We start from the raw sequence: 27,298 nt of genomic DNA on the forward strand, positions 1-27,298 counted from the left end.
ACAGTGTGTCAACTAGTGAAGATGCTAGAACCTTGCCTCATGATATAGGTAAACTGTTGGATGATGCATGGAGGATTTCATGTTCGACAATGGGCCAGTATTGATGCTTCTGTTGTGCAAGATGTCCCACCCAAAGACCGATTTTTTGTGAGATGTGGTTGAACAGAAGTGGAAATGATCAGTCTGAGAGAACTTTAGGTTCGATGTGGTACATAAATTCAGATGAGCTAGGCTACAAACAGAAGCGAACTGTATAGGTCTCACTTACCTTGAGAGTGGGCAAGCTACTAATCCAATAAGCATGGAGGTGCCAGGATCGAGCCCACCTGTGACCGGGTGTAAAAAAGCTCGGAGTCAACTTTGTATGCAAACTCTCTCAGTGCAGTACACAACCCTGTGCACTTAAAAGAACCCACGAATCCGTTCGTAGATGACCAGATGGTGGCCACACGGATACATGCAAACACATAATTTTGGGTGGCAACGTACAGTAAACATGGACAAAGTACTGTGACTATCTGTCCCAGTACACCCAGCTCAGAAGGGGTATCTCATATGGATGGGAAAGCCACATTAACTCGGTGCGCCTGGTAGGCTGCAAGAGTTGTATGATCCCCAGGAAGTTGAGATTGAAAATACTATGTGTCGTTGTGATGGACATCCAGTGATCGAGGGAAAAACAAAGCGCCCTTGAGCATTTGAACTAAATGGGTATCGGCGCTATACAAATATTTAGTTGTATTGTATTTATTGCATACTTGCAGCAATACTGCCGATGTGACGTTAAATATTAAATCACTCACTCACGCATACTTGCAGGATAGTATGATCCTATCGGACTGTTGGCACCTTTCTTATCTGTAGCTAAGTGTATCGATCAGGATAGCTTGACTGTCAAGAAGAGACTTCGATGCTACTATTGAATAAGTTGCAATATATGACTGATGGATGGCTTGGGAATTGCAGCTTCCAAATCTGAGTGATGTGCGACACCCACGTTGTTTTGCAACAATGACAATTGACCCCAAAGAAACAATGCGTAAAGTTCACATTTTCTGTGATGCAGTATATCTGAGCGGACGTAAGGAGCTGTTGCATATGAGAGAACTGTTGAAGGTGATTATGTTCAAGTAAGATTTCTGCAAGCACGCATGCTATTTGCACCTAAGGTGCCAATTGTCCATGCCTAAATTAGTGTTATGTGCTTGCACGAACTCAGTTGTCAGATTTATTGTCAAGTGAGCTAACATTGTTAACTCACAGCATCTTTCTGTGGAGTGATTCAACACCATTATTATCATGGGACAAATCTGATTCCGGCCGTTTCAAAGTGTTTGTGGGAACACGTATAGCTTACAAACCCTCACTGAATCCTCTCTGTGGTGTTACATTAACACTGCATCCAATCCAGCTGATGATTTGAATGGCAAGGAATTAAAAGACATTGCTGATGAACAATCAAGATGGAGAAATGGTCCAACTTTCCTACATCTGTCTCCTGATCAGTGGCCGAAAGAATTTCAGCCAGACACTTTTGATGAAAGTGAAGTGAAAACACGGTGCTTGATGTCAGGATTGAATGTTGATCTACCTGTTGACCCTAACAGTTGTACTGATTGGAACAACCTCGTCACCAAAACTATACAGGTGCTTTATGGGGCGGGTGATGATTCTGTGACAAGAAACCAAATTGAAATGCATCTCTACAGCCTTGCTCAGCGACAATACTTTCCAGATAAATTTACTGCATTGGAATCGGGGAACCACTTACCTCCCAGTAGTAGGTTGCTGAAGCTTGATCCTGTATATGATTCAACACACAAGGTTATCCATGTTGGCGAACCACTGAGCAGATCTGAAGACCTACCTGGTGACTTGAAACACTCTTTAGTGTTGAATCCAAAGCATACCATAACCCAACTGCTAATAAAGGTATGATGAACGTCTTCAACACTTTGGCCCTGAGCGGGTGCATGCAGAAATGAGGAGAACATTCTGGATCATACATGGAAAGGAAGCAATTTGCAAGTATCAACGCATGTGCGGTACATGCCAGAGAGCCAAACCAGAAGCTCCTGAGATGGCTGATTTGCCGTCAGCGTGACTCCGGTTATTCAAGTCAGCTTTTCATTCCACTGTAGAAGACTGTTTTGGTCCTTTGATAGTGAAGTTCGGAGATTGGAGAAGAGATGGGATATTCTGTACAAATGTTTGACAAGGGCTGTTTATGTGGACACTGTGGAGAAAATGGACACGGATTGATTTCCTTATCCATTGTCCCCATAGGCGCTTCATATCAAGACGCGGCAAGCCTTACGAACTTTTATGTGACAGAGGTACAAATTTCCGAGGTGGCCAGAGTGAGCTTGAAGAAGCATGGGCTGCAGTGACTCCTTCCCTATTTCAACAGCCATCAAAACAGAAAATCTCTTTTCGGTATAATCCACCTAGTGCTCCACACTTCGGTGGTATCGGTGGTACATGGGAACGGAAGATTAAGTGTGTAAAGGGTGGACTCAAAGTAACTTTGGGAGATCAATCAGGCATTTTGAACTCAAACCCCTTAGGTAATGTGTCTAGTGATGTGCGTGACATCGATTCCAATACTCCCAGTGTGCTGCTGATGGGACGCCTGAATCAATCCCTTCTGCCCCGCCATTGATATCACAGGACGGCGCAGGTGGTGCCATATTCAAATCCTTTCTGACCACTTTTGGGAGTATTATTTGAAACGTTACTCGCTTGAAATGCAGTCAAGGAGCAAATGGGTTTCTGATAAGAAGGATCAGAAAGACATTGCCTGTAGTGATGATTGCTGACCCACAAAGTGTACGTGCCACGTGTCTAGTTGGAAGAGTGTAAAAGACCCATTCAAGTTGTGATGGCAGAGGTCGTTGTGCCACAGTATCTATGGGTGACCGTGACATAATCCGATCTGTCACACATCTGATCAGACTCCCAAAATACCCAGACGATGATTAACTGTGCCTGTGAACTGAGTCAGTTATTAGTGGCTGACTCATTTTTAGTACCATTGAAGAGAACTGACATTAATGCTTGATGATAACTATGAAAAAATGCCCAAACAGTAATTACTTTCCTATTTTTCCAAATGTATTCCAAATTGTTCCAAATTTGGAGGCGGCGTTGTCAGAAAGTAATTATATGAATTTCGGTTTTGAGGCAGAAGCCTAGTCCATTTTGGTTTTAGACAATTCAATATTCCATACACCCGCTACAAACACCCGATTTCGTTCTTTTTCTGCTCTTGCATTTTTTTTTTTTTTTTTTTTTGATAAACACATGCTGTCCGTGTGAGAGGGAGCATGCCAGTTGCCTAAACTCGCACATGTTGCGAATGCCTACATTACGCTACATGAAATTGAACGCAAGTAAACTTTACAAGAAGAACCAACCCTTCGTCTTCTTTTCATAGATGTTATTACCACATTGAATACACCAGGGCACAAATGCAACTTTGCAGAAACTGGTATTCCAGAGTGTCCTTTGTGGTCGAAAGGAGAAACTTGGCAGAAAGGCATAATCATGGGCATTGCGACTTAGTGGTCAAAGGGGAAGTAATTCAGAATCATGCCTGTAAAGGCAGCTGTAAAATCACTTGTATTTGTGTTAATCGAGAGTCTGAGGTTGAGAAACACCTTAGGGGCCAAACATTTAATCCTATTTCTTCAGTTACTTCCTTTAGACCACACACATTACGTTTTAACTAAGAGCAGAGTATTGCATACTGTGGGAATGAGCCCAATAGGATATGTAGACCAGGGGCTCCTTTCACAAGGCAACCTTTGCTAAGGTTAATCTTAACTCCCATTCTTTAACATTACACTACCGTTACCTTAGACTTTACTACGACCATGGTAGATATTTGTCAGGTGTTTCAGCGTGAAAATAAAATTTGTGTTTATCAGAAATCGACGCAGTGTCACAAAATCCTGTGATATTTTATCATAATCATGTGAATTGATCACAAAGCAGACATTTAAATCGCCATTAGACAGTACAAACGACAAACGAAACGTACTAACAAATATCCAAGAACCGTGCCTAAAAGAATATAGTCTGGTAAGGTCGTTTCAGCTTTATTGCATCTACTGGACTCAAAATATGACTTTTAATTCAGTGACACTGAACTTAGGACCGTGAAGATCCGGTTAGAATTGATCTCCAGCATTCAGTGCCTGTCGTTTGAGGCGGCGAACGGGAGCGATGTACATCTGTCAGTTTATGACTGCCCTGCTTACTGAGAGTCCGTCTCTAAGTTTGAGTCGTTCGCTGGCACGGTAAAGCTGGCATAAGCCACGCCTCGCGGTCATTCTTTCCGGCCTGTGGAGATTCGGATTACAGCTGGTCTTCCATAATCCGTGGTGGTTGTAAGAGGCGACTGGGTAGGCAGACTTGGTTGACACATGTCACCACACCGCATTTGCGTAGATCGATTTTGCTGCTGTTGATTTCTAGATTGTCTGGTCAGGACTCGATTATTTACAGACCGCATATAGCTGAACTGTTACTGAGTGCGGTGTTAAACAACTAATTAACTGACCAACCAAACCACATTAAATTTGGATATATTTTTGAGTATGCGATGCAGTGTACTCACATACGCCGCCAGCACGATACAAGATCATATATCGGGAGATGCTCAATTGGGTGAGATCAGGGCTTCTGGCAGACCAAGGTAATCTGTCTTCTGCGTTGTTCTGCAAGTATATATGCGATAACAGCTCTGGAACGATGGGGCCTAGCATTATCATCCATAGATAATGGCCGACTGCCGATGGGATGGTTATCAAAAACGGGACAACAGTAGCTTCCAGTTCTGCATGTTGGTATTTCTGACCATTGAGTGTCCCTTGAATGGTGATAAGATTCAACTTACAGTCATAGGAGATACACCCCCGCACCATTACAGCGTCATCGACAAAGGGTTCAGCTGCATGGATCATCCACGGTAGATAAACCTCATTACTAATCCAAACTCACCAACGGCCATCAATAACAAGACGAAGAAAACGGCTTTCATGGGACCAATGGATCCTGCGCCATGTCCTCAGATTGTGGTTTTGCCGTTGATTACACCACACCACGTTGAGCCTTGTATCTATCAGTGAGTAAGAGACATCTGATTGACGACGTGCACGGAGTCCGGCGGACCTGAGCCTCTTCGGGTGGTCCTGGTTGAGAGACGAACGCCCACTTTCCATTGTTCTCTGAGATCTTTGGCATTGGACATGGGCCTGCGTCTCACTAGGCGAACTAGGGCATTGTCATCAAGGAGAGTGGTCTTTCTCGCCCTTCCTGATCGTAGACGATCCTTGACGTAACCAGTGACCGCAGTGACCAGTAACAAGGCAACTAATGACAGTGTGATTGATATTCAATCTGGACCCAATGCTGCGACAGGACAAACCAGCTTCATGCATTCAAATAATCTGCCATCTGGTATTTCCAGAAAGTCTACACCTCGGCATGTCCAAAAAAAAGTTCAACTTCAGCACTGTTCACTATTTCCATAAGAAAGCAATGAGAATACTTCATTTCACCTTTTTATACCCCTCTGTCGCTTGTACCATGACAGAACTTCAGCATGAAGTGTAGCAGCAAGAACACAAGACTTGAAACTCGCGCCACAGGTTTTAATCATTTTCGTTTCATCGTTGTACGGTCGTTTACAATAACAGTATAGCGTTGAACAATTCATGCCGAGGAGTGGCGAGGTTCAAAAACTACAATAAAAACAAACAAAGAACCTCTGTACTACAGATCATATCAAAAATATCAAAATTCATATGCAGATGTTAACAAACCTTGTTTAACATAATTTTACTTATTTGGGGCTTTAAACAACATTTCAAAACCATTTTACACATTTCATTTAGGCTTAGTCATGAAAATAACAAAAACATACAACTTTACAGTAAATTTCCCTTCAAATGACATATTTCACACCAGAAACATTTCTAAGACAATAATGGCAAATATTCATTACATTAAACATTCTTGAAAGCAATTAAATAGGACATATGACAAAATTTTACTCACATCTTGTGTAGCCACATGGACTTGGTAACCTTTTCAAAATGGTGTGACCTTCTTGACTTCAAGGTGATATGCACTCACGTAGCCACCAGGGGCAGACTGACATGCAAATTAGGTCACCTGACCTACTGTTTATAAACATTGCCATGTGCTTTTGTTATGATTATGCAGGTAGTGGCTTGATCACTGTTATTATTTGGAAATATGAATTTGAAAATGAAATATTTTGAATTTAACCTATTTTGTGATAATAAATGAAAACATAAATTTGTCAATAAATGAACTTAATGAGCATTTTTGCATAAAATTGAAAAATAATGATTTTAGCCTTTACATGAAGCATGCATTTGAGCCAGCACGTGACTTTCATGCTAACTACACGTGTATTTCGATATCTTTTGTTGACTTCTCTGTTTTAATCCCTTTTTGTTACAATCTACAATTATTTTTGGTGATGCTTAATTAATGCTAATGTGTATACGTTGTCTTAGGTGCGTACTGGATACAGTGACACTGTCCAACGGAAAAGGCTGCATTTCTTTTGCTGTTCAGTATATTTCATTTTTCAGAAAGAGATATGTCAAGTATATGCCACCTTGTTCATCACTTTGAATCGGGAGTGCACCTACACGAAAATCGAGGCACTTTTCAAGAAACGGCGTTCAGGTGGAGTTTTGTCAACAACAAAAATTTAAATAGATACATGTATATATAAAGCAAAGAGAAAGTATAATGAAAAGAGACAAATAGGCTAGTGGCGCTCTTTTAGTTATCACAAAATGTTCCGGTAAATACAGGTTAAGTTTGTTTGCATAAGATAAACCCTGAACATTTCTATGATGACTGTTCACATAACACTTAACATAGTCTGTCTCAAAGTCCCCGAACCACATTATTTTCCCTACTGCCTAGCCCTGCCTGCAGTGCTTCAACCCTAAATGAGCTCTTGATTTAACTACAATCTCCCAAATCACTGTGGCTCCTGTTCAGATGAAATGGGTTATTTGTTACCATCAAACTTTTATATTCAGGGACTAAGAGTTAGTCTACACTTAACCCAGATATACTGTTTTTTGTCCGTCACAGATACATGCTAGTGGGTCACTGCAACCGGCTGAAACCTGTGAGGATTACGTCATACATCTCTGCCAAGTGCAAGGTACATACCTGCTTTTGACTCTGACATACTTGAACTAACGCTCGCACTGATTAAATGTTTACATCGACACGGGAAGATTGCAACTGAACAACAGCTGCTGAATATAGTTTCAAGTGAGTACTTCTGTTGGGTTTGGTACTAGAATAACGGACTAGTTTGTGTGAAAGGACCCGTGAAGATCCGGGGGAGAATAGATCTTCAGCAACCCATGCTTGCTACGAAAGGCGACTGTCCTGATCGGGTGGTCAGTCTAGCTGACTTGATTCACTCTGTCATATAAAGAAAGTAAGGAACAAATCTGACATTAAAATGCCCAGTTCATTTTATGCACAGCACTAATATTTAAGCATCTGCAATATGATGTTAACATTGTGCCTGCAATTTTGTACCAATATATGAGTATATGAGATATGTAGATATAAGACAAGAATGCCTTCCTTCCCGTACATTTATGAACCGCAGTCTTAATTATCAACTCTACTGGCACTTGCTGACCGCAGTTCCTTGCTGCAGTTTAAGCAAATTGTCTTTGACGTCTCCATTGTGATATCACAACGTTTTATTCAGTATTTATATTTCCGGATGGTTGCCCGTGGTATTGCCCGCCATTCCTCTTGGAGAGCTGCACCAAGCTGGGCCAGGTTGGCGGGTCCTGGGTCCCTGGCGTACACCCTTCGACCAAGAACGTCCCAGAGATGTTTAATTGGGGACAGGTCTGGGGACTTACAGGGCCAGTCCAATGTCTGGATACCTTCTTGTCGGAGATAATCGGAGACAATTCGGGCCCGATGTGGTCTGGCATTATCATCTTGGAATACACAATTTCGGCCGATAACTCTAGCTGATGGAGCCACAACGGGACGCAATATTTGGTCAACGTATCGCTGACCAGTCATGGCTCCGTTAATGATGACCAAATCTGATCGTCTGTCATGTGTAATCCCACCCCAAACCATGACACTATCACTTCCATATCGATCATGGTCAAGAATTGCTGCTCTGGCATATCGCTCCCCGCTCCGACGCCAACAACGTTTTCTGCCATCTGTGAATCGTAGGCAAAACCTTGACTCATCAGAGAACATGGTGTTACGCCAGTGGCGCATAGCCCGCCCCTGATGCTGCCTAGCCCATGCCAATCTTTGGCGCTTATGGAGAGCTGAAAGGGTGACTCCCTTAAAAGGCCGTCTTGCTTTCAGACGAGCTTGATAGAGTCGGTTTTTAACGGTTGAGGTTGAAATGCGTCTTCCAGTGAGTGTGCGGAATTCTCTATTGATGGCAGGGGCCGATTTAAACCTATCGCGTAGAGCAATTAACGTAATGAGACGATCCTGTCGTGGTGTCGTTGATTTTGGTCTACCACGCCCAGGTCTCGTTGCAACCCCACCCGTTTGACGGTACTTATCCCACAGGCGTGAAATTACACTTTTTGATTTACCCATCTGCCGGGCAACTTCATATAATGATGTCCCCCCCTCTATCATCCCCACAATTCTCCATTTTGTTGCTTCACCGAGATACTGCGTCGGAGGCATTTCTGTCAGTAAGTGTCAATCTCTATTACATTAGTGATTGCGACTTCTCCAGTACATTTACAGGAGTTAACTTCTGTATGCACGTGTAGCTCGTGCTGGGCATGCATTATGCGAAATTCCATTGTCACTGGATGTTGCGTTTGGGAGATACGCCACGATAACGGACCCTGTCACAGTCAAAGTCATCTACATTCAATTTCTTGGTTTATTTTCCCTTATTTTCTGTCGGTAGTATATTACTAGTATTAGTATTTATTAGTATTTTGTATCATGGGCCTTTGGCCTAGAATTACAGAAATAAACCTGTCTGACTGCCTATACAGTTAAACTGATCTATTTTCCGTGACTTTTAAACACTTGAATACTCCCATGTGAGAGCACCACTGTTTATTCACCAGTGTCATTCCTTGCCGTGAAAATTTGAATCTCTGATTTGTTTCTTAGATCCGCTAATCTCGGGTTCGAATCACATATGATGCTTCGTATGTCATGACTATACAGCTTTACGGCGTTTTATCTATAGCATGTCTAGAGCCTGTATGTTTGAACCTTAGAGACATCGCTGAGTGAACCATGAGCAGTAGTTAACTGCCTTCCAGATTGAGACGAAGATCATTATAAACCCACCCTTGAAGATCCGGGCTAGAAGTAGTCTTCAGCAACAAGTCAATACACTGACTACACACACAACAGACTCGTTTCCTGTTGACTAGGTTCCGTCCTATTGCGCAAGTTAGTGCAATAACCAGTCCGGAACCAGTAGACAAATTCATTTAACATAAGTATTACTATTATCCGATTTGATACATCTAACCAAATATATTTTAACACTACACTCCTCCGAATATTTTCAAACACTTCGTTACGGCGTGCTCTGTTGTACAGCGTTCTCTGACAAACGGAAATCTGGAAATCGTTCAAATCTCAAAACGAGGCTCTGCCGCTAGAAACGTTTAACGGTCTGGTACGGAACTGATACAATATCAATCTCATGTGCATAAATGAACTACATTGAACAAGCGAAAAAAAAACACATATCAAGTGTAACCAGTGAGCCAGATGCATTGTGAACCATTTTACGGCCTCATCAAACAGGGACGGTTTGTCTCAGTTAAGGTCATGAGGCCTACACCTCGCCATAATACATTGAAATACAGTGTCGTTAAAGTTTAAAATTTATCTTCATTTGTAAATACCATTTTCTTATGAACATGGAATTGGAATTCAGTGTAACCAGAGTTGTTTGTAATGCATGTCTGTTTTTACTTTCACACGAGAAAATTCGGATCTGCTGAAAAATAGTTACCGTTATTGTTTGAACAGGTTAATGAGACTCATGTTTCGGTATGCTGTACCTGTCCTAGGAGGCGACCAAAGGGAACGGGTGGTCAGACTCGCTTGGTTGACACATGCAATTATTTCAAAATTGCGTTGATCGATGCTCATGTTGTTGATCACTTTTCCGGACTCGATTATTTACAAGCCGTTGCCTTATAGCTGAAATATTGTAAAACTAAAACCACTCACTCATTATAAACCCAAGGCCTTTGTCATTCATTGCAGATGACGTTGCCGTTAACGTTCCGCGAGGTCGGTGACGCTGACTATGACGCCGTGATGAGCGTCCTGCCTGACGCCTGGGAGGGCAGGGACTTTTTACCGCACAAATATCCCGAGTATGTAGCCGACCCGGACTGCACCTGCTATGCCTGTGAAGTGGAGGGAGAAATGGTAGGCTTTTGTGACCATAAGAAGCTGTCGAAGAGAAGGTAAACCAAGTTCTATGGATACTCAGCTTTTTTATTGCATTGGGTGCGACGTTTTGATGCAGATACTAACACCGTTATCGAGCAAGTGATGATAACGGTGTTAGTACCTGCACCGAAACGTCGCATCCAATGAAATATAGAAGCTGAGTACCCATAGAATCAGGTTTTCCTTCATCTATACAACTTCTAAAATGCTGTCCAAAGGAATGTCTAAATGTCTCTTGGAAAAGCTCATTAACTTATTACTCACTCACCCGTCCGTTCAAAACCTCATTCATTCATCCAACCAGCTACTCAGCATCCTCCTGACTGATCCCTGTCCACCCGACTCACTCACTCACTCACTCACTCACTGTTCCTAGGTCGGGTTTCATGCCGCTCTGATTGTTGACAACGGAGAGACTATGGTGAGGATAGGCGGTCGGGTCAAGGTAACCCACCAAGGTCAGGGCATTTTTCAAGCCCTCATGAGGCACATGTACAAGGCACATGGAGACCACGACAAGCTGAAATATGAAGGTATTGTCGTCATCGACACCCATGCGGAGCGGCTAAAGCGGCGGTATGTGGAGCAGCACGGATACTACCACGTCCTGCAGAAGGTATACATGTAATCTACACCAGGGGATTCGTAAATATGATCTCAGTGGGATTTGTAAATATCACCCCCTCTTGAGGACTCGTAAATATGATTTCCCCGCCTGTGGATTTATACAAATGATCTCCCTCCCTGGGGATCCATACACATGATCTCCCTCCGTGAGGATTCCTAAATATGATCTCCCTCCCAAAGGGTTTATACATATGATCTCCCTTTCTAAGGATTCACACATATGATCCCCCTCTCTATCGATTTATACACATGATCTCCCCCTTTATGGACTCTAACTCCGCTTTTTGCAGTGCTTCAGACACTAGTCATGTGGGGACAAGAACTCGGGTCTTTAACCACTAAAAGCTAAACCACTGTACGTTCAATCCGACCATTGCACGGCTAAGTGATACAAACCTTGCAATTATATCCCGGACGTATCACTGATAGTAAGCAACTGTTTTTCATTTACAGAAACGGTACTTATACAATTTCGAGGCAACAGACATCCAGATGGTCAATCCTTGGCCAAAATCGAGAGTGACTCATCGAGTGACCGCTAGCGACATGGAGGCCATGTTCTCGTCCGAAGTCATCTGCCGGAAGCTCTTTCCAGACGGGCGAATTTTCCTCCATTGTAAACCGTACAAGCTGGTGCCGTCAAACATAAGGCATTTCATGCATGAAACTTTAGTTTTAGCTACAGTTAATGGGAGTGATCTCCCATGTGGCAATGACGCATGCGCAGATGGCAATGAAAGTACCCACAATGGCGGCCATTCCAATGAGTTTCTTGAACGTATCGTGGTGTTCTCCATCGGGGACTTCTATTATCAGAAATTAGGTCTACATTACAACGTTGAGTTGTATGGAGACGATATGGAATCATTTCCAGAGCATCTCAGTCGTCACATGTCCCGTATCAAGTCACTAGCAACACCATCAGTTGAACTTGTACTTCATACGCATGTGCGGGCGGATGTCAAGTGTTTTGATGAAGTCATGAAGAAATATGGCGTGACGCGTGACGACGTATACGTTGAATCTATTCACTTGTTTGAGAGACCATTTTCCACAGCTTTGAAAGAGGCTGCATCAGAGAAGTGTGAGATTTAATGTTACACTGATCAACAAAAGAAAGGGAACATATGGCACTGCTGAAGGGGAGTGTGTACGTTTACGTGTATCAGATATGCAATCGGTATTTACCATTTCATCACGGACGATTCAATCACTGGATTAGATGTTTAAAATCCCAACAACTGCTGACTGAAAATCTGGTTTCAAACAGAACATAAATTGTATATAGAACCACACATGTCTACATGTCAGTTGTTATCAACATCTTAATTAACAAGTATATGAAATGTTTGTTACTGAATGTCAGCACTGCACTTTGTTAAACCTCCCAATTTTGTATTTCTTTTTTGTTTTTTTTTGTAATGAGCAATTATGTCATGAATATATGGTAATTGTATTTTAATTATGATTATGGTTATGGTTGCATCTAAGCTAAGCATTATTCATTGATATGTGCATCAGTTATTCCTGAAATCTACATGCACTCATATTTTACGTCATTGTCCGTATGATATTGCAATAATGTTTTCGTTTGTATCCTAATTCAACACGTCATTGGGACATGGACACATCGGGAAGCAACATTTTCCCGATCTTTTGTACTTTGGAGAAATAAAATGTGTGGGCCTAGAATAGTATTGAGAATGTACATAAGACCTTAAATTTCGTGTTCCAAGAACAAACCCTAACTGAGACATTAGATCTGTGAGCCGCTTCATCGGGGACGTTTGACACGGTGGTTTGACAAAGCACGCAGCAAGTATTTTTAAGATGTGAGTGAATGAGTGCGTGAGTGAGTTGGGTTTTACGCCACTTTTTGGAAATATTAACGCCATATCACCGTGGGGAACACCAGAAATGGGATTTACAAATTGTACCCGATCGAATCTGATCTTGAACGTGACGAGTGAACGCTTTAACTACCAGGCCACCCCACCGACCTTTAGACCTGAGGGACTTTCAAATAGCGATATGAACAATTTAGAATTACGGTTCTAAATATTTCTAGAGCCTACGGGTTAGTACAATTTGGGCTTCTATCAACTTAGAGAACTAACATTCGCCAGGTTCACAGGTAATGTTTCACATCGAAGTCAATATCTGAAATGACTGTTTTCAAAGTATAGACAGGAGTAATGAATCAAATATGTTTCGGATTCGAGTCCAAGTTAAGTCTCCGAAAATTATTTCCCTTTGCCAATCCTTCAAATGTGCAAACTAAAGCACTCGCTTTCACTGTTTTACTGTGCTGGGGGTCTATTTGTCAAAGAGTAAGTGAGTCTAGTTTTGGGCCGCACTCAGCAATATGCCAGCTGTATGGCAACGTTCTGTAAATACTCGAGTCTGGATCCAGTGATCAACAACATGAGAATCGACCTGCGTAATTGGAAACGAGACTGACCACCCGATCTCCCCTCCCCAACTCCTTCCCCTAACCCGCACACGCACGGACGCACACACACATTACGCAATACTGTAAATGTGTGTAGCGTTTTGGTAAAGCTGTTTGTGACGCGTAAGTATCAATCAAAATAATTCTGAAAATAATTACTATGTTTTTTTTTAAATAATCTCACATCACCAGATGTATACATTCCTTTGTAATTAATGTCTGTAATTTGTATCGAATGGCTAAATGGTGCGGTAACCTTTAGTGAATAAGACCGCAGATATTGATTCCCCACATGGGTAAAAAGCAATGAAGTACGGCGTAAAAGTACACTCACTCGCAGTTAATGCCAAGTAACAACAAATAAGGTAAGTGAGTGAATTTGGTTTTCCGCAGTATTTATCAATATTCCAGCTGTATAGCGGCGGTGGACACCAGAAATGGGCTTCACACATTCTTCCAATGTAAGGAATCGAACTCGGGTCTTCGGCGTGACGAGCGAACGCTTTAATAACTAGGCTACATCGGTGTCCTAGGCAATATTGGAAACGTCATGAGATAATTTCGTTTCAGCAAAACGATCTAACATTTCCATTAGGCCATCATAACCTAATTTGAAATTGTAAATGTAAACAGGTGTGTCTTTTGTATGACGCATGCACTGAATGCCGTTTGGCAAGCCTTATTACCGCCACCACGGTAACGTTACTCCTGCGGCCCGTTATAACGCATCACGCACGAAGTATATCGGGTGAATAGGCGTCAGTAAAGAGTCAAGCTACCCCGGCTATTGTGTGAGCGGGGCACCTCCCCGTTTGTGTATACGAAGGCTTTTCATTCGGGTCTGTCATTGTGACCACACTTTCCAGATACACAAAAGCCGTAATAGCTATCACGTGACTAGGTCTTCTACCCGACTGTTCACGGGTAGTCATGATACAATCACTTATCTGGAACTCAGGTATGAAGAACTCTTATCTTCCGTTATAATGATCTTAGTAACATCTATTGTTTTGAACCGGTGTGTGAGAGATCTTAGGGAATTTGGATTCCAATGAATGTGTGTTCATCACGCCCTGTTGAACTCGAGTCCAGGTTTAATTACGCCACAACGCAAGAATGTATTTGTGACAGCAAATTTTGATTTCGTGAACGATATGTGAACTAAAGGTAAGCGAGCGGTCGAACCTTGGGCTGATTTCATTGATTTCATAATCTGTCAACACGTGTACATTCCTGTATACACATATATTATAAACATGTGCACGCAATGGATTTCATGAATACTGAACAGTATTCCCACAAGCTGACCTTTTGTCTTTAATCTGTTCCGACGTAATCACCATTCAGCACACGCCTATATATCTTTCATCAATTTGTATATTTCCGAAAATGATATTTATTTCTAGAATGATTTTTGAATTAGTGTGTACAAAACAAGTTTTGATTTCACGAATGATACTTATAGATATTACAAGTTGACATTTCGTCTTGAATCAGTTCCAATTTATGAACGTTTCAACTCCTGCCTATGTCAGTCATCATGTTGTATATTTTCTAAAACAGGTTTTGATTATTTGTATGATATACACTGTAGGTAAACCCTTTGTCTAATATCTGGTCTGGTTTGCTAGTGTTATTTTTGCGTTATTATATTATAATTATAACGTTAATGACGAATTATTACGTATAGTGAAAAATACGTGAATATGGAATCAGTGAGCTTTAACGAACATTATTCATATTCAGCAATAATACAATTTACCCAGACATCATCACACAAAGCCACCGTGGTGTTGTTGGAATATTGCTGAAACCGGCGTGAAACTAAACTCACTCACCACATAAAACATTTTTCTTTTTCCGATTTGAAGAATATCGGTTTTGGCTTTGATGCAGCACAATAGTGGGCGAGATAATGGTAATCGTACTTTCTGGACACCATAAAAATAAATATTATGCTCATGTTTCTTCTAGGCATTTGACTTGTTGTTATATCACAACGAGGACTGTTTATTAACGCGACATATCTATCTATGTATCTATCTATCTATCTATGTATCTATGTATCTATCTATCTATCTATCTATCTATTTATCTATCTATCTATCTATCCATCTATCTATCTATCTATAATCTATATCTATCTATCTATCTATCTATATCTATCTATCTATCTCTCTCTCTCTCTCTCTCTCTCTCTCTCTCTATATATATATATATATATATATATATATATAGTGTCTGTCTGTATTTTTATATAACTATAAGTCTTTTCCCTGTAGCGGAGCGTGCGATTATCCAAGGGCGGTACACTCTCTTGTAGACTAACGCTTAGCCATAAATATATTATTTATGTAATTTTGACAGTAACAAATAAACCCATTTAGGTTGAAAAGGGGTCCCACTGACATGGGAGATTCAGAACCTTGAGGGAATCTAGACTTGCTTCTTTTAGCGCTTTCGCATTGCAGGAAGGGCTAGGTAGTCGGGAAAATAATGTGGTTCAGGGACTGAGCAGATACCATGTAACAGATCTATCATATGGCCTCTGCTGTGAGACGGATGAACTCTCTCGATACAACCTTGTCTTCTATTTGGAACAGTGGAGGGACCGTTTTGTGCTTTGGTGATTGTTTTAGTAGTGTTATAAATTTGTTTAATATAAGACGTGTGCCCAGGTTTTTTTTGTGATAGACTCACTGTTTGTCACCACGATCATCTTTAAAGTTTGTGAGCGTGTGGTTGTTTCGTATATGTGGGGAAAATCCTTCGTTTTCAAGTAACTAGTACTTAATGCATAATTAAAAGAATACACATCACGCAATGTAAATATCCACACATGAAGGAAAACCAAAGAACACCCGGGTTTACGTCAGCACAGTCATGGCGGTCAAAGTCGCCCGAGTAATGCACGCCTTGTCTTGTACATCCACACCCACCACTATAATATGTTTACGTTTACTCGGGCATAGCGAAACGAAACATGCTATTTATAATGGGCTATGTTGCTTTGTTGGCTAAGGTCGCGGCCTATATCGGTGTATGAATAGTGAGTCGTGACACACCCAGTTTGTACTGCTGGGAATTTTATACATGTCATGATGTTTAATAGAATGTGTTTAAAAGATAGGGTGAGATAGGCCATGTTAGACCTGGGATACAACGGTATGATGCTCACATGACACGATATACACTCTTAAAAAAATTGGGGATCTTCATTCTTTTTTTTTATTTACGATTAAAAAAATTTAGGAGATTTATCGGAGTCAGACAATGCTGATATGATATCACTGAATGGTTTGAGGGTGCATAACGACAATTATTTGGAATGTAGTCGCTTTTGAAAGATGATTGGTGTATGACACGTAATTTGGAATGTAGTAGCTTTTGAAAGATGATTGGTGTATGACATGTAATTTGGAATGTAGTAGCTTTTGAAAGATGATTGGTGTATGACGTGTAATTTGCATGTATACGATTTTAAAACAAACGACTAGAAACAAACACATTAGAGCGAAATGGTGGTGCGTTCTTAAGATGTTTACACTTCCTATCCTAATTGAAAATTCATTATCCACTACTTTTTTTGAAGAGTATATTATAGAATTGGGGTGATTCGACCGTAAATATTCAGACTGAAGGCGCTTGATCGGTGTGGGGTTGTTATAGCTGTGTTGTTGAGATGATTATTGATTTTGCCTTCGTTTTACAGATATTGTTGTTTCACGCTGTCTTACCTACTTACCTACGGGGCGGCGGGGTGGCCAAATGGTATCGCCAATACATTGAGTAACAACAAACGTAAACCCCACTCACTACGCCTGCCACAATATTACTGCGGTTGCTTGTAAATAATCGAGTAGGGACCAGACAAAACAGTGACTGATATTCTGTGTAACGTACCACGTCGTCTGAGTACATTGAAACGAAATTGTCGAACGGGGTCCGTTTCATAACGCAGTCGTAGCTTTACGAACTACTTTACTTAACATACACTTACGACAGTCGTAACGCTATGGTAACTTTGTGAAACGAGGCCCAGAAACACCGACGAGAATGAAATTGTAACAAGTCACTGTCTTTAGGTTTACACCACTTTTAGCAATATTACAGCAATATCACTTCGGGTAACCCCAGAAATGGCTTTACACATTGTACCCGTCTAGGGAATCGAACCCGGGTCTTCGTTGTGACGAGCAGACGCTTTAACCATTAGGCTATGCCACCGTTCCTGGTATGTTCCTGGAGTTTGGTGTTGGTTTTGTGTTCAGATGCCGACTGAACTTTGTGTGTCTATTTTGATAAATAATTCAGAAAAACCCCAACAACATTGATGCCATTGTAATATATACATCATATTTATTTTCAAAGGTTGGCTCAATGGTAGAGGGGTGGTGGGGTAGCGGTCGCTTGTCAAGCCGAAATCCCGGGTTCGATTCTCCACATGGGTACAATGTGTGAAGCCTATTTCCAGATGTGATATTGCTAATAAAAGCGGAGTTCAACCATATTCAATCTATCATCCAGAGAATTGTCTCCGCGTGTTTGCCCGCTATTGCCCGTAAGGAACATTTCAATTTCGATACACATTGAATAGTATTATGGCAAATCAATCGGTGTCGCTACAGATATTGAAGTCTATTTTCTGTGTATTTTGAATTTATCAGTACCCTTACAAGACGTTTTTCTTCTATTTTACAGATTGACATGTTGCAATGCGTTGAGAAGGAACCAGCATAAGACTTGAATAGAACTTTGGATACTGACAAGTGATTTTGATTGCATCTTCATAAAGAATTGTATCACTCTCAGCTCCTTGCGGAGTATCCGTGAACTAGCTTGTACCTATCAACCATGTATAGCGGTGGTCGGTTGAATCTCGGGTGGCACAGTGACCGAGTCCACAGGGCCGGGTACTCCACCCGGTCCAGCAGAGCCAGCCGGGCCAGCACGTACACAGAGGATCCAGTTGACCCAGTTCAACTCCGAAGAACATTGGAAGAGGTGAGATATTTACGTCATAGGAGAATGTGATTCCACATATCTTTGTCCGTTGCTTCCTTGCGTCTTCTGTCACTAACACTAAATCTCCCCTTTCTCCAGTGTATTTAAGTAACAGAACATGCGATCTTTTATGAAATCTGAAACGCAGGCAACCGATGCAGATTCGGGTTAGAATTGTTAGAGGCGGCTAATGTCCTCATATGTGCATTTGCCTTACCCGAGAAGATCTGGTTGAAATGGTTTTGTTATCAATGCTTCTCGTAAGAGGCGACTAACGGTATCTGCGTAGATCGATGCTAATGCTGGTTATCACTGGATTGTCTGGTCCAGACTCCATTATCTACAGACAGCTGCCATTTAGCTGGCACCAATAATACTGTAGACAAGGATAGAGTGAGAGCCCTTTCAAACAGCCTTAAAACTTCCCCAGATCGGGGACACAAAATTTTGTATGACGAGATTCATACAAAATGAATCTTCAAACAAAGTTGAATGAAATACATTGTACGTTTTGGAATTGATGACTTAAGAAAATTATTTTTCCATGTTTGCTGTCATCAGGGTAGTTATACGTAAACGTCTAAACGAAAGCAGATGGCACTACATGACATTTGAATGGTAAATTATAAATGTTACCTGTGAAAACACTTTGTGGTAAATTACTTTAAAATATCAGTGAACAGTTTTCAATTTTACTTTCAGCATTTCAGACCACTCTTTCAAGGGGTGAGTATTAACTCATTATTGGAAATTTTATGAAAGAGGGTGGATTAATTTTAATCGATGAGCATAGCGCCTCCTGAATCCACATCCTGAGAGGTTTTATGAGTTGTGAGACCAGGTCCCGAGGCGATTGTTTACAAGCTGCAATGATATTACTGCAACACTGTTGATTGTGGCGTTAAGAAATGTTCAACTGAGATATGAACTGTGACCTGTGAAGATCCTAGTTTGAAATGATCTTCACTAACCCATGCTTGATGTAACATCGGGATTGGGTGGTCAGACTAGCAATCGCAATTGCATAGGTCGATGCTCATGATATCAATCACTCTATTGGTTCAGACTGTCGTAAAATAGCTTGAATGTAATTGAGTGGTCTTAAACAATCTCACTAATGACATACTTGCTATTGTAGTTCGTATACGGCGGGGAGCAGATAACCAACAATGAATTGCGACAGCACCTTCTTGATGACGACTATAGACGTCTTCTGCCACGTGACAAGTTGTATGCCGTCATGGACCTCGTCGACTACAACCCTAGCAAGTCCATCAGCTACTTAGCTTTCGTCAGACTTGTAAGTAACTCTCCAGGCTGAGGGTAGCATAGTGGTTCAAGCGTTCGCTCGTAACGCCAAGACTTTGGTTCGACTCACCTTACGTCATATTACTGGGTCCCGATCCACAAAGCGTTCGTAGCGCTACGACATTCTTAAGCCGATGATAAACTAGAGTTACGACTGGTCGTTACTTTACGAACGCTTTGTGGATCGGGGTCCTGGAATATTGTTTAAAGCGGCGTTATATGACACACACTCACTGTAAGTAACGCTTCAGACTGAGAGGTAGCTTAGTGGTTAGAGCGATCGTTAAGGCCCGGGTTCGATCCCCATATGGATATGACATGTGAAGCCCAGCTCTGGTGTTCCCTGATATGAAACTAAGCCCACTCAGCCACTGTAACTCTCCGACAATACAAACTTCATCCACAGTGACGGGGCCGATCAGGTTCACATGGAAAACAAAACGCCTATATTTCACAATAGTGTAGTATCGATATTTAAAATGGTAATATCTAGATAAAATTAGTCTTGCTCTTGGCTTTAGTCTTGTTCCTGACATGGCAAAATTTAGTCTTGTTCCAGGCATGGTAAAATTTAGTCTTGTTCCAGGCATGGTAACATTTAGTCTTGTTCCCGATATAACATTTAGTCTTGCTCCTGGCATGATAACATTTAGTCTTGTACCAGTTTGACAGAGGGACATCTGATTCACAAACATCTTCACAAACTTTGTTTCTAGGTTACAGGAGAGGAAGCAGATGAAGACAGATTCAATAACTCCGATGACGGCTACAGTGATGACTTCAACGACGTGAGCATATTGTACGACGTCTGTCGGAACACCACGAATCCACAAGACCTGTTGGAGTTTTCTTCCGGATGTTCCTGGCTTCCCCCTCCCTTCTTCATCCTGCTGATCTCTGTAACTCAGGTGAGTGATGTAGGACATGTTTTAACCAACACCTGGGGTCATCGCTTATTGTCAGTGATCGGTTCAATTTTCTCCGGTATTTTGCCAGTGACGCCATATAGAATCTATTCCTTTGGATACTGGATACACCAATAGCATATGTTTATAATGAGGGGATTAGGTGAGTGCAACATGGACGATGGGATTAGCCCAGTGGTTAGAGTGCTCACTTGTCACACGGACGACACGGGTTCGATTCCCCACATGGGTACAGAGTGTGAAACCCATTTCTGGTGTTCCCCGCTATGATATAGCTGAAACACTGCCATATGAACGCGAGGCCACACTCACTCAGGTGGGTGTAACATGGAGATCGGGCGAATGCAAAATATGGATTTGATGGATGTAACATGCGGAATGGGTGGATTCAAAATCGGGATTTGGTAGGAGCAAATGGAAATTTTGTCCTGTGGTCTAAACAGGATCATTGTCCCTAGAACATTGCCTTGGCGTGTTGAGAACAGTGACAGCTAGAGGCAATAGACCTTGACATTACATAAACGGAACTTAGAAGTCCGCTTTTCAGTATTCATTAATTGTTGTGTGAAACTTTCACTCTCCACAGATTATCGTCTATGCTGTGTATGCAAGTCAACAGGCCACACCAGTAACCGCCATGGACGGCGTCCCCATCACCAGCCCCCTCGTCTACGACCCCGCCCGCAGATATGAGGTGTGGAGGTTCATCAGCTACATCTTCCTTCACCAGGGGTGAGTTGAGGGTTCAAGTGGTGTGTTTACTCGTGAAGATCCGGGTTAGAATTGGTCTTCAGTAACCCATACATGTCGTAAGAGGCATCTAACGGGATCTGTATGATCAGGCTCGCTGACTTGAATGAGTCATAGCATCGTATCCCAACTAATTGATGATAGATTGATGGTTATGCTGTTGATCACATGATTGTCTGGTCCAGACTCGATTATTTACAGACCGCCGCCATATAGCTGGAATATTGCTGAGTGCGGCTTAAAACAACCATCCACAACCAAAAAACGTAATGGCTGGTCCTGGGTAGTATTCACTAAATACTAAATAAAACTGTTCTGCATGTTATCAGACTTTACAGATGACGAAAGGCGATGGGGCAGCCCGTTGTTTATTAAACGCTGTCGATTTTGATTTTATTATTCCCACCGGTGCCACTATTCTCCGGAAAACTTTAGTTCTAAACCAAAATGTGTTTTGAAAAACCGATCCTTGGAATCAAAGTTGGTTATGTCGAACACACACTGCTGTACAAGGACCAGTGGCTACAAAGTACTGCCAAACCACTTTGTACCGAAGTGTCGGAAATATCCAAAGTTCGTCATGGCCGAAAAATGAACTTAACATTCATTGCTCGATTGGCATTCCTTTCCTTCGACTTATCCGAATACATCTGAGCTGGAAGTAGATGTTTGGAACTGGAAGATTAACTAGTAACTTATAACGAAGGGACAGAAAGTTTACTTCCAGACAATATAAGTTCGACACAGTGCTGTTTGACTGTACCTATGTTCGTGATTACCGAGTCTGACAAACATGCCCCGCTTGCAGATACGTGGATCTTCTGTTAACCATCATCCTTCAAATCCTCATCTGTTTCCCGATAGAGATCGTCTTTTCGTTCTGGAGGATAGCCATACTGTACCTCGTTGGCGTTATGTCAGGTGGGTGTGATTGCTTTAATACAAGATGGTGCAGCTGTGATCCGGTTTACACAATAGTGGGTGACTGGGTTTGGTTGTACGCCACTTTTAGCAATGTTTCAGCAATATCGGGAGACACCAGAAATGGACGTCATATACAGCTTGGTTCCCTGGGTCTGATGCGCCTGCGCTAACGGTCCGACTCAGTGTCGGAGCGTTAGCGCAGGCGCATCAGACCCAGGGAATCAGGCTGCGTCATATGTTGTTACACGTGTGGGCAATGGAACGGTGTGACGAAGGAATTATTCAAAATGGGGATTGGTTTGGTACAAAATTGAGATTTGGTGGATATAGTATGTGGATTTAAAATGCGAACTTGATGGGCACAACATAGGGATTTACGTGACCTTAACAAGCGGCAAGATTTAAAATGCCAACTTGGATATAAAATTGAGATTTCGGTGGATATAACATGCGGATTGAGTGGATTTAAATTGCGAGTCTTGTGGAGTGACATGGACAGTGTGTGAATGCAAAAGGCACTAGACAGAAAGGAAATATGACAAGAATGGGAGGTCCTGAAGTGAATTTGACCACAAGCCACCATAACCCGTTCATAGAGATTGATCTTCAGCAAATCAATTGTCTGGTCCAGAATCCGATATTTTCACTCCACCGCCATGATGCTGGAATATTGCACACAGCAAACAATTTATCTATGCATTTGAAGCTAACTACGCTTTATGTAAAGATATATTTGGTTGAAATGATGTGCTGTAATATTTGGTTCTAATCATGTGTTATTATATTTGGTTCTAATTAAATCCTATTATATTTGGTTCTATCATATACTATCATATTTAGTTCTGATCATGATTATATGTGGTTCATACATGACATGATATTTGGTTCTAATCATATGATAGCATATTTGGTTCTAATCATGGGCTGTGATCATACAATGTTATATTTGGTTCAAACATTGTATCATGTTTGGATCTGATCATATGATATTTTTTTTGGTCCATGCATGATATAATTTTGGTTGTAATAAAGATCATATGTTCCAGGCTCCCTGTTGCACTCAATCAGCGACCACAGGACGTATTTGGTCGGCGGCAGTGGCGGCACATACTGCATCCTTGCTGCTCACTTCGGTGCAATGATATACGTAAGTACGACGCATTCCATCACATCAGCCTGACGGTTATACGGATGAATCGCACACACTTGTAGCATCTCATATATTTTCGTTAGGCCGTTTCATAGGTACACGAGACGGAGTTTGTGAAGTAATGTTTGAAAGCTTTTGCTTATAACACTGAGAGTCCCGAGTAAGACTCCCTCTACACGACGAGCGAAACCCTTACTTTACAGGCTTTACTCGTACCCATCATGTCGCGATATTTCGTGCGGTGAGTTAGCCTAGTGGTTAAAGCGTTCGCTCGTCACACCGGAGATCGGGTTTAGTTCCCCAGATGAATACAGTATGTGGAGCCCATTTTTTGCTGTTCCCTGTCGTGATATTGCTGGAATATTGCTAAAAACTACGAAAAACCATGCTCACCAAGTCTTACACCCTGTCATGTTATATAACTGGACTACTGATAAAAGCTGTGAAAAAGCTCTCGAGCAGTGAAGGAGCCTTTATACGTTTCTAAGTTGGTCAACGCAATACTCGGCAATCTTCCAGCTATATTGCGACAGTCTGTAAATAATCACGTCTGGGCGTAAAGAGTTCGTAACGTTACGACCTGTCTTAGACTTACGAATGTCGTAGCTACGAACTTTGGTGGATCGGAACCCCGAACTAGACAATCCAGTGGTCAGCAGCATCGTTCTACACAATTTGGAAACGATGAATGTGTCAACCAAGTCATCGGGTCTGACCACCCGATCCCGTTAGTTGCCTGTAAAGACAAGCGGGTGTTGCCGCTTCATAAACGATTGGCAGTTTTAAATTGTTATCTCTCGTTTTCTACAGAACTGGAGTGAGCTGAAGAAAGCTGACGACGGCCCCACGAAGAGGATATTTTGTCACCCCTTGTTTCGGATGGTGGCGATTGTCCTACTTGGTATGTAAACTTAAGTTCTGTGACACCGTTAAGCTTTACACCTATGTTATGGGAAAGGTGGCGCCTTGGTAGCCTAGTGGTGACAGTGTTTGCTCGTCCCACGAAAACCCTGGTTCCATTCCCCACATGGGCGCAATGTGTGAAGCGCATTTCTGGAGTCCCCCGCCTTGACATTGCTGGAATATTGCTAAATGCGGCGTAAAACTAAACTCACTCACTCACTCTTAAGTTAAACGGTTTTTATGCATACACAGTAAATCACTGTTATAACGAACACGGAGGTCTCTCGAACTCTTCATAACCGAGTTTGTAGAACGCATTTCGGCTAAGGTATGCAGCATGTGTCCGATGACATAAATAAGTTATTTCTGTCCATTCGATGAAAATGTACTCCGGAAGCTATGTAGTCACGGTACTATTCAAAAGTGGCTTAACACAAACCACTCGCTCTTATAATTAATAACAGCTTTGTCACATGTTCCCATGTTTGATCCGGGTTAGAATATTGGCCTTCAGTAACCGATACTTGTCGTTAGAGGCGACTAACAGAATCGCGTGGTCAGACTCTCTCAATTGGTTGTCACATGCCTTAGGTTCCAAGTTGCGCAGATCGATGCTCTTGCTGTTGATCACTGAATTGTCTGGTCCAGACTCGATTATACTGCTGCGGTATAGCTGGGATATTGCTGAGTGTGTTGTAAGAACTAAACACATTCACACATTCACATGTTTGTCAGCATTGTATTAGTTTACCTTGTGATGAAGTTTTAGTATTTTAATGTTCACTGACTGCAGTTTTGCACGTGTTTCAGGGATCATACAGATAAGCCTTGCTGTGTACAGGAGATTCTTCGCCGATGACGTTGTCAACATGGGGATTGGGCACTTCGGCGGAGGAATTTTAGCTGGTCAGTGTAAACAGAATATCAAACTCACTTACCAAACACCATGATCCGATGACTTAGCAAGTTATGTGAATAACGTTTTGTGAGCACCCTTTGATTACTTCCCATGACAAGCGAAGGTGTGATGTAAATATTATAAGATTACTTTCCCTGTTATGTGCAGGTGCTATGTGAAGCGTATTTGTTTTTTTTTGTTTTGTTCTTTTGTGTTTCCATCTACTCCCTTTTGTGAAAGTGCAGCGTCAACATCCAGATTACTTCACATGTCATGTAAAGCTGCAGTGTGATCCCTATTTCTTTATTTCACATGTCATGTAAAACTGCAGTGTGATCCCCAGCTCAATACTTCACATGTCATTCAAAGCTGCAGTGTGATCCCCATTTCATTACTTCAGATGTCATGTAAAGCTGCAGTGTGATCCCCATTTCATTACTTCACATGCCATGCGAGGACGGGATGTGAATACCATTCAGTGATTTCCCACGCTCAGTGTCAAGTGAAAGTGTGATGTGAAACGCTTTTGAGTATTTCTCTTTTACGACCTTTAGTGAAAGTGCATTGTGAACACATTTCCCATGTCATGGTAAGGTACGAACTGATTAAGAACATCTGCTAATTCGTAACAATCTTTTGTGCAGGTGTGATGCTCTGCGAGGCGTTCCTGAAAGACCGCCACAGGTACCCGTGGCAAACTAACTCAGGGAGACTGAACCTCTTCTTCTTCCTCATCTTCGCCGGGGCCTGTGCTGTTTTCAACTGTTTATACTTAGGCTACCCTGCAGGGGATTACAGTTAGAGGATCAGCCACTGTATCTGGAGCAAATGCTGTACATATCGCATTGATTCTGGATATGTTTTCTGTGATGTCTCAACAAATACTGTTTTATGGTATGTACGGTAGTATAGTTATCCGTACAGTCATGAACTGGTGGTTGTATTGTTTAAAACTGGGATACCGCAAATTCCTTAAATGGAGATGCTATTTGATGCTTTCCCGAATGCGTGACCCTTGGCATCGGTTGCTTGAAGAAGGAGAACATCTCACACCTCAAATGTCAAAGGAGTGTTGCTGTTATCCTTGGGATCAAAAGCTTTAGCCTGGGTTTCGGTAGCTGGAAGAAAGACGTTGTAAGACTCCTCATTTTCCAAAATTTCAAAGGACCCTTGCTGTAAATAAATGGCTCTTATGTTGTGTACGGTAGCATAGGTAACCGTACATTCATGAACTTTTGGTTGTATTGTATTAAAAAGGGACACCGCAGATTCTATTAAAGGAACACCTGTCGATTGATATCCGGCTCGAAGACTTGTGGAATGAAATAAAAAAAAAAACACAACTAAAATACATCACTGTTTAAATATTTCATCATACCAATCATACTGAGTCTGAAAACGAAACCCCAAACGGCAGCAACTGTGGCAGGCCAAGTTAAATAAGTGAAGCTGTTCTGTTTGGGAGGATTCATAGTATGCATAATTTATTTATAATGAAACCCCGTTAACCCGGACTAAAGCACCGGTAATGTATACAGTTGTCTGGATTAACAAATCAGTGGCTCAGAGAAATGACCTGCCCATTTTTGTATATTTTGTAGTTCCAAACTGTGATAGTCTAACGAGGGTATCTCGTGGGTCGGCTGTGTTATACAGATTTACACATATTTTGTCAGCTGATTCTTTGAAATTATATATTATCTTAATGATAGTTATTGGAAATTCATCAAATACTGAACACGAGACTTCATAGATTCCACTTCCACACATCCTACTCTTGGTGGAGGTGAGAGTTGTCTAAGCTATGCATGTTTTAATTTGTGTGCCTTTCAGCGTAGATATACATG

At 41.7% G+C, this 27,298-nt stretch overlaps 2 protein-coding genes across 4 annotated transcripts; both read left to right on the plus strand.

Annotated features, from left to right (window-relative positions):
- The first annotated feature begins 7,192 nt into the window (after window positions 1–7,192).
- On the plus strand, window positions 7,193–12,828 carry LOC137272496 (histidine N-acetyltransferase-like). Of its 2 annotated transcripts, none has more exons than XM_067804880.1 (4): window positions 7,193–7,332; window positions 10,318–10,485; window positions 10,886–11,125; window positions 11,590–12,828. In XM_067804880.1, exons 2-4 carry the CDS (start codon window positions 10,318–10,320, stop codon window positions 12,229–12,231), a joined length of 1,050 nt encoding a protein of 349 aa, XP_067660981.1. In that variant the 5' UTR covers window positions 7,193–7,332; the 3' UTR covers window positions 12,232–12,828. The 2 variants fall into 2 exon arrangements, with proteins under 2 accessions (XP_067660981.1, XP_067660982.1); XM_067804881.1 differs by lacking the exon at window positions 7,193–7,332 and adding an exon at window positions 7,335–7,504.
- Window positions 12,829–14,346: 1,518 nt separating this feature from the next.
- LOC137273642 (rhomboid-related protein 2-like) lies at window positions 14,347–26,800 on the plus strand. 2 transcript variants are annotated; one of them, XM_067806418.1, is made up of 11 exons: window positions 14,347–14,546; window positions 18,290–18,592; window positions 19,295–19,318; window positions 19,731–19,892; window positions 20,617–20,808; window positions 21,413–21,558; window positions 22,385–22,497; window positions 23,547–23,647; window positions 24,461–24,551; window positions 25,364–25,459; window positions 26,096–26,800. In XM_067806418.1, exons 2-11 carry the CDS (start codon window positions 18,443–18,445, stop codon window positions 26,251–26,253), a joined length of 1,233 nt encoding a protein of 410 aa, XP_067662519.1. In that variant the 5' UTR covers window positions 14,347–14,546; window positions 18,290–18,442; the 3' UTR covers window positions 26,254–26,800. The 2 variants fall into 2 exon arrangements, with proteins under 2 accessions (XP_067662519.1, XP_067662521.1); XM_067806420.1 differs by having other exon boundaries at window positions 14,524–14,755.
- The last annotated feature ends 498 nt before the right edge of the window (window positions 26,801–27,298 follow it).

This window comes from Haliotis asinina, chromosome 2, assembly GCF_037392515.1.
Source record: "Haliotis asinina isolate JCU_RB_2024 chromosome 2, JCU_Hal_asi_v2, whole genome shotgun sequence".
In the NCBI taxonomy this organism is placed as follows: domain Eukaryota; kingdom Metazoa; phylum Mollusca; class Gastropoda; order Lepetellida; family Haliotidae; genus Haliotis; species Haliotis asinina.